The 11,548-nt window shown below is 41.4% G+C and overlaps 1 protein-coding gene across 7 annotated transcripts in view; it reads right to left on the bottom strand.

The window, feature by feature from the left end:
- The window catches only part of LOC118373223 (polypeptide N-acetylgalactosaminyltransferase 4-like), a 75,797-nt gene that overhangs the window by 29,411 nt on the left and 34,838 nt on the right, over nt 1–11,548 (bottom strand). For 3 of the 7 annotated variants that reach the window (XM_052470013.1, XM_052470011.1, XM_052470012.1), the window contains exons 2-3: nt 1,586–2,041; nt 212–381 (exon numbers count right to left, since the gene is read on the bottom strand). In XM_052470013.1, the coding sequence (XP_052325973.1) occupies nt 212–381; nt 1,586–1,974 (559 nt within the window). In that variant the 5' untranslated portion in view covers nt 1,975–2,041. Of the gene's footprint in view, nt 1–211; nt 382–1,585; nt 2,042–9,177; nt 9,345–9,413; nt 9,759–11,548 lie in introns of those variants that run through there. The other 4 variants (XR_008070659.1, XM_052470008.1, XM_052470010.1 and 1 more) reach the window with 3 other exon arrangements.

Genomic DNA, 11,548 nt, shown 5'->3' with positions numbered 1-11,548 from the left:
CTACCCGCCCACTCTCGCTCATGCACTACCCGCCCACTCTCGCTCATGCACTACCCGCCCACTCTCGCTCATGCACTACCCGCCCACTCTCGCTCATGCACTACCCGCTCTCTCTCGCTCATGCACTACCCGCTCTCTCTCGCTCATGCACTACCCTTCTCTCCAAAATAAATCTTAAATCAGGCAAAGCCAGTTTCATGCTCTGTCTCACCTCGGTCACTAAAGTCATCTATGAGGATGATCTCCCTCAGGAGGACAGCGGGTGTGCTCTCCAGAACACTGTGGATGGTCCTGAGCAGGGTGGACCAGGCCTCGTTGTAGAACGCTATGATCACTGACGTGGTCGGCAGACGGCGGTAGTCAAACTTCTTAGCTCTGCATCTGTACTCAAATGAGAGAGAGAGAGTTGTTGTTAGGAGGATCAGGTTATAAACTGACTGCAAGACTGACCACACAATCAGTGGCTCATTGGAGAGTTGCTTTGGTCAGTGCAGGAGAGGAGCGTTTGGTGTCATTCCTGTTGGGAGCTGTGGAAACAGCAAGAGGCAGAAATGTTAAGGGAAAGAAATCACACCGATGTCCCACATGCCTGAGCAGTGCTCATGTAGAGACGAAAGAAAGAAAAAAAAGAAAAGCCAGTCAGGGAAGTAGGCTACTCTCTGTAAAGTAATGGACACAGACAGCTCGTATGCCTTACAAAAGGATCCTGGCCTCACTCCAAGCTGACCGCAAGACCAGACAGATTCAGTGTTTATTGGAAGCTGACAGTGAGCCCAGACAGATTCAGTGTTTATTGGAAGCTGACAGTGAGCCCAGACAGATTCAGTGTTTATTGGAAGCTGACAGTGAGCCCAGACAGATTCAGTGTTTATTGGAAGCTGACAGTGAGCCCAGACAGATTCAGTGTTTATTGGAAGCTGACAGTGAGCCCAGACAGATTCAGTGTTTATTGGAAGCTGACAGTGAGCCCAGACAGATGCAGTGTTTATTGGAAGCTGACAGTGAGCCCAGACAGATGCAGTGTTTATTGGAAGCTGACAGTGAGCCCAGACAGATTCAGTGTTTATTGGAAGCTGACAGTGAGCCCAGACAGATTCAGTGTTTATTGGAAGCTGACAGTGAGCCCAGACAGATTCAGTGTTTATTGGAAGCTGACAGTGAGCCCAGACAGATTCAGTGTTTATTGGAAGCTGACAGTGAGCCCAGACAGATTCAGTGTTTATTGGAAGCTGACAGTGAGCCCAGACAGATTCAGTGTTTATTGGAAGCTGACTGTATGCCAACAGTATATTTCTGCAATCAGTAACAGATGTTTACTGGTCTAAACTACTGGTCCAGATGAATTAAATTTATGACATTTTAGTCATTTAGTAGACACTCTTATCAAACGTTACAGGAGCAATTAAGGTTAATTGCCTTGATCAAGGACACATCAGATTTGTCACCTAATCGGCTCGGGACTGAAACTAGCGCCCGTTCGGTTACTGGCCCAATGATCTTAACTGCTAGGCTACCTGATTGTACTGCTGGGAGGGGCGGGGCTCTCTATGCCCTGTGTTGAGATGAAGATCATTTGGCTACTCACTCTTTCATCCTGCTGTCCTTGATGTGTCGGTGCAGGGAGATCTTATCACTAACAAAGATATTAATAGCGTATCTCTCCACGCTGTCCTCTTCCTGCTTCCTCTCCTCCGGGCTGAGGTTCAGCCTGGTAGCCTGGCCCCACTCCCCATGCGCGTTGGCGTCCGCTGGCGCCTTCACGTACACGGGCCTGGCCAGCTGCTCACCTCCCTGCTCCTCTACACGGGAGAAGTGCCTGACCAGCAGGTTGCGGCCCCCTCCGTCCTCCCCTCCATCGGCCCCTATGGAGGAGGCGGTGGAGCGGGCTAGGAGAATGTAGCCCAGCCATAGCACCCACAGCAGGAAGAAGGTCTTTGCTAGGAAGCCCAGCTTCCGGGACCAACGCACCCTCATCGCCCCCAGCAACAAGTCACGTGGAGTCTCACCAACTGCCACTCAAGAGTGCCCAGGCCACACAGCTCTGTGGAAAACACAACAAACAGCAAGAAGGGCTGAGAAAAGGTTTAGGTCCAGTTTGAAGTTTGGCCTACGATGAAATTATTAGATACCTTGAGCTGAGTTATAAGTGGATCCATGACAGTGAACCATTAGACCTAAACCACTTAAAAACAGGCTGTAATAGGAACTACCAGGTGAACAAAAAGGAGAGCAGTCGTAGTTCATTCAAAAATACATCCGGTTTATTACAAGTTGCAACAGGGAGACACCTCCAGCGCAGAAGCAGAGAAAATGTCTAACTGGCCTCTTGGAGACTGGACCTTCACATCCTATTAAGAGCACACCAAATGCGGTGTAAACACTAGCCTGAGAGGCTTGTAGGAAGACAAAACTAAAAAGGCAGTGACTTTGTCAGCTTCTACAGAATCAGTGTTCATAGAATGTCATCAATAGGAGAGTGAATAATCAGTGTGTCCTCGGTCTATGTACCTCCAGTCTGGCGTCAACCACTATCAACAGATATGAAAATAATCCAGAACAAGTCTGGCGTCAACCACTATCAACAGATATGAAAATAATCCAGAACAAGTCTGGCGTCAACCACTATCAACAGATATGAAAATAATCCAGAACAAGTCTGGCGTCAACCACTATCAACAGATATGAAAATAATCCAGAACAAGTCTGGCGTCAACCACTATCAACAGATATGAAAATAATCCAGAACAAGTCTGGCGTCAACCACTATCAACAGATATGAAAATAATCCAGAACAAGTCTGGCGTCAACCACTATCAACAGATATGAAAATAATCCAGAACAAGTCTGGCGTCAACCACTATCAACAGATATGAAAATAATCCAGAACAAGTCTGGCGTCAACCACTATCAACAGATATGAAAATAATCCAGAACAAGTCATCAACCTGCACCTTGAGTGTTACAAATAGAACACTGGAAATGCTGTATTACAGAAAGTCCAACACTGTTGATTACTCTAAATTATCATCTTAAATATTTCCATTACAACAGCTGAATAATACTGATTATAACAAGTTATGCATAACTGTAATAGAAATCATTATGACAGTGGAGGTTGGAGACAGGCCTATCTGTTGACTCATTAAAATTATCACTCAGCGCATTCCACATGACAACAAGATTTGATTAAACACAAAACGCTTAAAGGCTAATGATTTTATGCTAATTTCATTCCACTCCGTGGCAGCGCTAATGCTTGACAGAGACGTCGGTTTACTGCTAAATGAGAAAACACTGCTAATGATGCCGCTCAAATTGACTGACAAATTCAGGGCTAAATGGGAGCTGAAATTAAATAGAAATAGCAAAGATCACTAGTGGAATTATAGGCTGCTACGCTGTGTGTTGAGATGCTTCAACATGTAACTTTTTGGGCGACCTGACCAAATTTACATAGGAATGCGAGTTGTATCTGTAATTCTCAGTGAAAGCAAGTCTAAGAAGAGGTAGATCTGTTCTATTTCTATGCTTCCCGTTCTTCAGTTTTGTACACCAGCTTCAAACAGCTGAAAATACAATATGTTTTGTTATGGAAATAATATTTCACAGCGGTTTAGATGGTACAATGATTCTCTACACTGTTTTGTCACAAACTGAAATGAGGCAAACGATTAGAATCTTAGCTACCAGAAAATGGCGGAGCGATTTCTGTACATTGCATCTTTAATCAAATCCAACATTTTATACAGGAAACAACACATATTGTACACCCTAGAAGGTTTTGAAAAAAATGGTTCCAAAAGGGTTCTCTGGCTGTCCCGATGTGAGAACCCTTTCCACAGAGGGTCCTACATGGAACCCAAAAAGGTTCTTCAAAGGGTTCTCCAATGGGGACAGCCAGAGAACCCTTTTGGAACCATTTTTTCAAAGCGTACTATATAGCCAAGGTTCTAAGGTGATAGGGTTAAGCAACAGTCTAGGCCTAATGTTGTTCTAATGTTCTTCTAGTAGTAACAACATGTAGGCTTAGATACAGTCAGATAGCTCAACTCAAAAGACAGGCATACCAGAGGCGAATCAAAGAGGGCAGATACTGCTAAACCCGTTGCCAGCATTACTGTCATTGAGTGTAATCACAGTATTAATATTTCAGCAGGGATACTCAGTACAGCAGCAGTGACTGACTGAGGCTTTAGACAGTAACTTCCACACGCTTTAATCCACTCTGTACCTTTCCACTCCGAAAATAGCCTACATGTGATGTGTTCCATTCACACACACATTCCAGCGTCCTACTCGAGCATTGAGATTTTTTCCATTATCTAGACTAGACTGCTTTACTATAATGTCGTAAATTTAAAAATATTCAATATTTGATCTTGACAGGGAAATTCTGAGAGGATGGCAAGGATGTTACCCCCTAAATAGATTTTTATATGATAGGCCTAAGCCAAAACACCCTTAAAACATTGTCAGATTCAGGTCTTTCATAAACTGAGGAGAGTATTTGCTTGATGTGCGCTGCAGCATTGCTAAGTCACTAAGCATGAGTCTCCATTTCAGTTCTTCGAGGCATTACCAGGCCCATGCCTCTTTCTTCGAGGCCTGGGGTTACAAAATAGAGAACGCTACTAAACAAAACCTCCTTTATATTAGTCCATCACAACTTCCTCCCACTGAATCTGATAGCCCTTGGTGTGTCTGGGGAGGGAGGGATTCGGACCAGCAGACTAACAGAAGGCTTAGGGAGAAGATCTGCCTCCTCTTTGGAGTAAGTGGGAGTTCTGAAAAATCCAAAACAAGTAGGACTAGAGTAGTGTACAGTAGGCTATAGAGTTTAATGTACAGTAGGCTATAGAGTAGTGTACAGTAGGCTATAGAGACTAGAGTAGTGTACAGTAGGCTATAGAGTTTAATGTACAGTAGGCTATAGAGTTTAGTGTACAGTAGGCTATAGAGTAGTGTACAGTAGGCTATAGAGTAGTGTACAGTAGACTATAGAGTTTAGTGTACAGTAGACTATAGAGTTTAGTGTACAGTAGGATATAGAGTGTAGTGTACAGTAGGCTATAGTGTAGTGTACAGTAGGCTATAGTTTAGTGTACAGTAGACTATAGAGTAGTGTACAGTAGACAATAGAGTAGTGTACAGTGGACTATAGAGTAGTGTACAGTAGGATATAGAGACTATGGAGTAGTGTACAGTAGGATATACAGTAGTGTACAGTAGGCTGTAGAGTAGTGTACAGTAGACAATAGAGTAGTGTACAGTAGGCTATAGAGTTGTGTACAGTAGGCTATTTTGTTTAGTGTACACTAGGCTATAGAGTAGTGTACAGTAGACTATAGACACTAGAGTAGTGTACAGTAGGCTATAGAGTTTAGTGTACAGTAGACTATAGAGTAGTGTACAGTAGGCTATAGAGTTTAATGTACAGTAGGCTATAGAGTTTAGTGTACAGTAGGCTATAGAGTAGTGTACAGTAGGCTATAGAGTTTAGTGTACAGTAGACTATAGAGTAGTGTACAGTAGGCTATAGAGTTTAATGTACAGTAGGCTATAGAGTTTAGTGTACAGTAGACTATAGAGTAGTGTACAGTAGGCTATAGAGTTTAGTGTACAGTAGGCTATAGAGTAGTGTACAGTAGGCTATAGAGTAGTGTACAGTAGGCTATAGAGTAGTGTACAGTAGGCTATAGAGTAGTGTACAGTAGGCTATAGAGTAGTGTACAGTAGGCTATAGAGTTTAGTGTACAGTAGGCTATAGAGTAGTGTACAGTAGGATAGAGACTATGGAGTAGTGTACAGTAGGATATACAGTAGTGTACAGTAGGCTGTAGAGACGATAGAGTTGTGTACAGTAGGCTATAGAGTAGTGTACAGTAGGCTATAGAGTAGTGTACAGTAGGCTATAGTGTTTAGTGTACACTAGGCTATAGAGTTTAGTGTACAGTAGACTATAGACACTAGAGTAGTGTACAGTAGGCTATAGAGTTTAGTGTACAGTGGACTATAGAGTAGTGTACAGTAGGCTATAGAGTTTAATGTACAGTAGGCTATAGAGTTTAATGTACAGTAGGCTATAGAGTTTAGTGTACAGTAGGCTATAGAGTTGTGTACAGTAGACTATAGAGTTTAGTGTACAGTAGACTATAGAGTTTAGTGTACAGTAGGCTATAGAGTGTAGTGTACAGTAGACTATAGAGACTAGAGTAGTGTACAGTAGACTATAGAGTAGTGTACAGTAGGCTATAGAGACTAGAGTAGTGTACAGTAGGCTATAGAGTAGTGTACAGTAGGCTATAGAGTAGTGTACAGTAGGCTATAGAGTAGTGTACAGTAGGCTATAGAGTTGTGTACAGTAGGCTATAGAGTTGTGTACAGTAGGCTATAGAGTTTAGTGTACAGTAGACTATAGAGTGTAGTGTACAGTAGGCTATAGAGTAGTGTACAGTAGGCTATAGAGTAGTGTACAGTAGGCTATAGAGTTGTGTACAGTAGGCTATAGAGTTGTGTACAGTAGACTATAGAGTTTAGTGTACAGTAGACTATAGAGTGTAGTGTACAGTAGGCTATAGAGTAGTGTACAGTAGGCTATAGAGTAGTGTACAGTAGACTATAGAGTTTAGTGTACAGTAGACTATAGAGTGTAGTGTACAGTAGGCTATAGAGTATGGAGTGGTGTACAGTAGACTATAGAGTAGTGTACAGTAGACTATAGAGTTTAGTGTACAGTAGACTATAGAGTTTAGTGTACAGTAGGCTATAGAGTATGGAGTGGTGTACAGTAGACTATAGAGTATGGAGTGGTGTACAGTAGACTATAGAGTTTAGTGTACAGTAGACTATAGAGTAGTGTACAGTAGACTATAGAGTTTAGTGTACAGTAGACTATAGAGTGTAGTGTACAGTAGGCTATAGAGTATGGAGTGGTGTACAGTAGACTATAGAGTAGTGTACAGTAGACTATAGAGTTTAGTGTACAGTAGACTATAGAGTTTAGTGTACAGTAGGCTATAGAGTATGGAGTGGTGTACAGTAGACTATAGAGTATGGAGTGGTGTACAGTAGACTATAGAGTAGTGTACAGTAGACTATAGAGTTTAGTGTACAGTAGGCTATAGAGTAGTGTACAGTAGACTATAGAGTTTAGTGTACAGTAGACTATAGAGTATGGAGTGGTGTACAGTAGACTATAGAGTAGTGTACAGTAGACTATAGAGTTTAGTGTACAGTAGACTATAGAGTATGGAGTGGTGTACAGTAGACTATAGAGTAGTGTACAGTAGACTATAGAGTTTAGTGTACAGTAGACTATAGCCATCTGGAGAAGGACTTTAATCCAGCATAATCTTGTATTGTTTTGTGTGGTGGAATGAATTCTGATGCTATGCACAAACCAGTTTGGCTAGAACCAGTTGGGCTAGAACCAGTTGGGCTAGCCTAGCCCTAGAATAATGTTCCAACATAATTATCATCAGCCTCTTCTCTACTCGCACACCACTAGGAATGGATGTAGCCAATGTCTTCATCTGCAACAGCTAAGGAGAAGAAACATCTCCCTGACATTGACAGAGAGCTAGCGTAATCTACAAGTATGTTAAAGTACAAACACGGAACAGGGCTGCGCTTTTGCTGTGACATCCATCTCAGAGACCAGTCAAACAAGTTGCACTGACAACAGTAACTGCAAGTTAGAAAATAGGTGCGAGTACATTCCTACACACTGTGTGATTGACACACATACTGTGTGATTGTATCTGTGTCACTGAATGGTATACTGAATGGTACAGTGATTGGATTGGTACACTGCAGATGAACAGCTAGACAACCTGAAACATGAGGGCCAATATGTGAGAGTTTACTCACTGTTAATTTATTTCCACAATGGAAATAAGTCTGACTTGTTTGTGATATCCCTGTCACGTTTTTAAAATGTATATACGGTGTCTGTGTTTTTTCAACCAGCAAATAAAAATCAACCTTCAGCACTGAAAAACCCATGACAAAATAGGTACTCGTACATTCTGTATTTTACCATGATGTTATCAGTGTCACTGAATGGTGTAGGTTAAAGTTGCCCCCCCTCCCCCAACGTTGATCTTGGGTCAGTTTTGCGTTTACCCCCATAATGGTTAGAATGGGGGGAGGGGATGCTGATCCTTGATTTGTACCTATGGGAAACTCCTCCTCCCCCCGGAGTGTCACTGGTACACCAGAGAGGAACAGCTAGCCAGCTTCAACTACAAGTGCCAACAGGCTTATGTGAGAATTTACTCAGTGTAAACATTCAGCATTGAAAAACATCCCTCAATGACACAAACGACTCCTCAGTGATTACGCTAGACCTACACACTGTAGTAAGACCGACGGCTGGCCGTAATCAAACAGTATCAGGAGGTTGATAAGTGTTATATAAAATGTATTTCACAGACCTCCATCACACTGACGCAAATAGACTATAGCCTACAGGGAAAGCTTGTAGTTCAGCTTCAGCCTACTTTCTCTTTAATAGAAAGTGATGCATTTTGCATGCTGTTGACTCAAACTCTAAAATGATAACTGATGTCTTCTTGTATGTTGACAGGTTTGGTTTAGTTATTGTTTTCCCAGATGTTAAGGTTGTGGTCTGAGTGCAGGGAGTGAGCAGAAGATCCATCTTCAGCAATCAGCATGACTACCTTTTGTTCCAACAGACTAGATAGCTCGTTCAAGGAACTTGACAGGCATCAATTATAGACAATACAGAATCACTTATCACTGTAATGCAAATATGCGGATAATGTTAAAGCTGCAGAGAATCTAGATCCTCTTCAATTCAGATTAGACGAGGTTTATAGTGAGCTATATTAACTAGTTCATAGCTGGGACTGGGAAGGGTTTAAAATCATTAGAATGAACACCCGTGTCCATGTGAAATCAGTGAATAGAAAGCACACTTGCTAAATCAATCCTGTTGTTACAAACGGTTTGTTACAAACGGTTTGTTACAAAATAACATTAGTAAAAGTTATTTGCATGGACATGGGTTAGGTTAGCCTAGTTCAGCTGTCAAATTAGAATTACTAACGTTAACTAGCTATATTAACTAGCTATCAGATCTGAGAGATAGTTATCTAATCAGAGACTCAAACGTTAGCTTGTTATACACCTGACGTTCGCGAGCGTATTACTCACTTGGAGCTGGTTGCCCAGCCAGTAATGTTCGTGAACAAGACTTACACATCAACTAACGTTAGCCACGTTTAGCAAAACGTCCTGTAGCAAAAGAGAAAGCTATCTATCTGCTAGCCAGCTGGCGGACCTCCTTGATAGTTAGCTCTGGTCCAGGGCGACCATTGGTGCTAGCTAAATTACCTTGCTTGATAGATTACACCTGATTAGCCAAGTGTGCAAGTTAATATAATTCTTACCTTATCATTCCACTACATTTCGTGTTCTTAGAAACTGCTCAGGGTTTTCTCTAGTTTGCATCTGTCTTCTTGCTCTGACTACAGCTGTCAGTAAGCACAAGGCACAACCACGTCCTCTCCACGTTGATGAGCGCTGGCTAGCTGGGGATGTCACTTTTACGTTCTGGAATTTAGGAAGCCAGCTCTTGTTTTTACTCGATTTCAATGGAAGCTTCTTCAAGCTGTGTACTCAATTAGATACCAGACTAAATGTAGGCGTACTGGAGAATATGTTTTACTTTAAAACCGCTTGTTATTCCAGAAATTCAGGTTTGCTGATTGAGCAAGTGTAGTTGGTTGGTCACCAGGAAGTTAGAGCTAAACATAAAAATACATTTAAAACAAAGTTGTCAGTGTGCAAAGCTATCATCAAGGGCACATATGTCAGACGTGAGCATTTTATAAAACGTGATATCCACTTAACACATTTTCTGTCATAAATAATAGATAAAACATGTAGCTAATTGATAGCATAGCATTGCGGGGAAAAATAATATTTCATCATTTTATAAAACGTGATATCCACTTAACACATTTTCTGTCATAAATAATAGATAAAACATGTAGCTAATTGATCTTATATATATATATTGTGTGTGTTTGGCGTTATGTGACACTTTACCAGTTAATCCATATCTCTAATAGTGTGTGTATATATATTACTGTTCAAAAATTTGGGGTCACTTAGAAATGTCTTTTTTTTTTTATTAAAGCAAAAAAAAATTGTCTATTAAAATAACATCAAATTGATCAGAAACACAGTGAAGGTAAAGCAGCCAACAAGTGCTCAGCATATGTCGGAAAGCATTCCAGTTAACTTTTGAAATCAATCAAGGCATTTCTGACGGAGTTAGAAAGCATGGTGATTTGCCTTATCACACAGAGGTGCGATGGCTAAGCCAGGGAAAGGTGCTTCAAAGATGTTTCGAGCTTCGTGAGGAGATTTGTCTGTTCTTGGACAGCAAAGGGAAAGACACAACACAACTCCGAGACGAAATGTTTCTGTGTGAAATGGCTTTTCTGTGTGACATTACGAGTCATCTGAATGCAATGAACTTGCAGCTGCAGGGTCGGGATCGTGTCATCTCTGATATGTACAGTACAGTGAAGGCATTTAAAACCAAACTGACTCTGTGGGAGACGCAGATGCGGAAAGAAAATTTGAGCCACTTTCCCAGCTGCCAGACCATGAAAGAGAAGCTCTCTACCAGTGTTCCCGAGCGCACAGTTGGCTGATAAAATAGGTATGCTTGCCGCTGACTTTCGACGCCGATTTGCTGACTTTGAAGCACAAAAAGCAGGTTGGAACTGCTCGGTAACCCATTTGCTGTTGACGTGGAAAGCTCACCACCAAACCTCCAAATGGAGTTGATTGACCTCCAATGCAATGATGCACTGAGGGCAAAATATGCGGCAGTGGGTGCTGCGGAGTTCGCCCGTTTCCTCCCGACACAATGCCCCAGCTTCCAGGCTGCTCAAACGTTGTCTATGTTTGGCAGCACATACCTGTGTGAACAACTGTTTTCTTTGATGAACTTGAACAAAACATCACACAGAAGTCGACTTACTGCTGAACACCTCCACTCAATTCTGATTTCCTCAGCTCAGAGCCTTACGAACATTGATGAACTTGTGGAAAAGATGGGACACCACCAAGTATCACCCTCAACCTCAAACAAGTGAACATTACTGTGCAATCACACTCAGTTCAAGTTTAAAAGTTAAAGTTTAATATTTGTTTTCACTGCATGTTACTTCTCCTTAAACAAAGTGTTGTTTTTGATTAATAGATTTTTGCACTTTATTTTATTGTATTTCAATCCAATTATATTTTAAAAATATTTCAGTTGAGTGGATGATAGAAAATTGCTATTATTGTTTTTTTCTTTGAAGTAAATTTAGCCCACTTTTGCTAAAATAGAAAATATAGGCTACTGATGGTGCCTTGAATACCGGTTTCTTTCATTTAATGTTCATGTTATGGGGATTTTTATATAAAGGAAATTTGTCTTTTGTGTCTGTTGAAAATTAAAGATTACTGACAGAGCCATAAGAAAATATTGCTTTATTTATCTGATCATATTGGAATATATTTG

The sequence above is a fragment of the Oncorhynchus keta genome, chromosome 19 (genome assembly GCF_023373465.1).
Source record: "Oncorhynchus keta strain PuntledgeMale-10-30-2019 chromosome 19, Oket_V2, whole genome shotgun sequence".
NCBI classification, from domain to species: Eukaryota; Metazoa; Chordata; class Actinopteri; order Salmoniformes; family Salmonidae; genus Oncorhynchus; species Oncorhynchus keta.
This window is presented reverse-complemented; position numbering and strand designations above follow the sequence as displayed.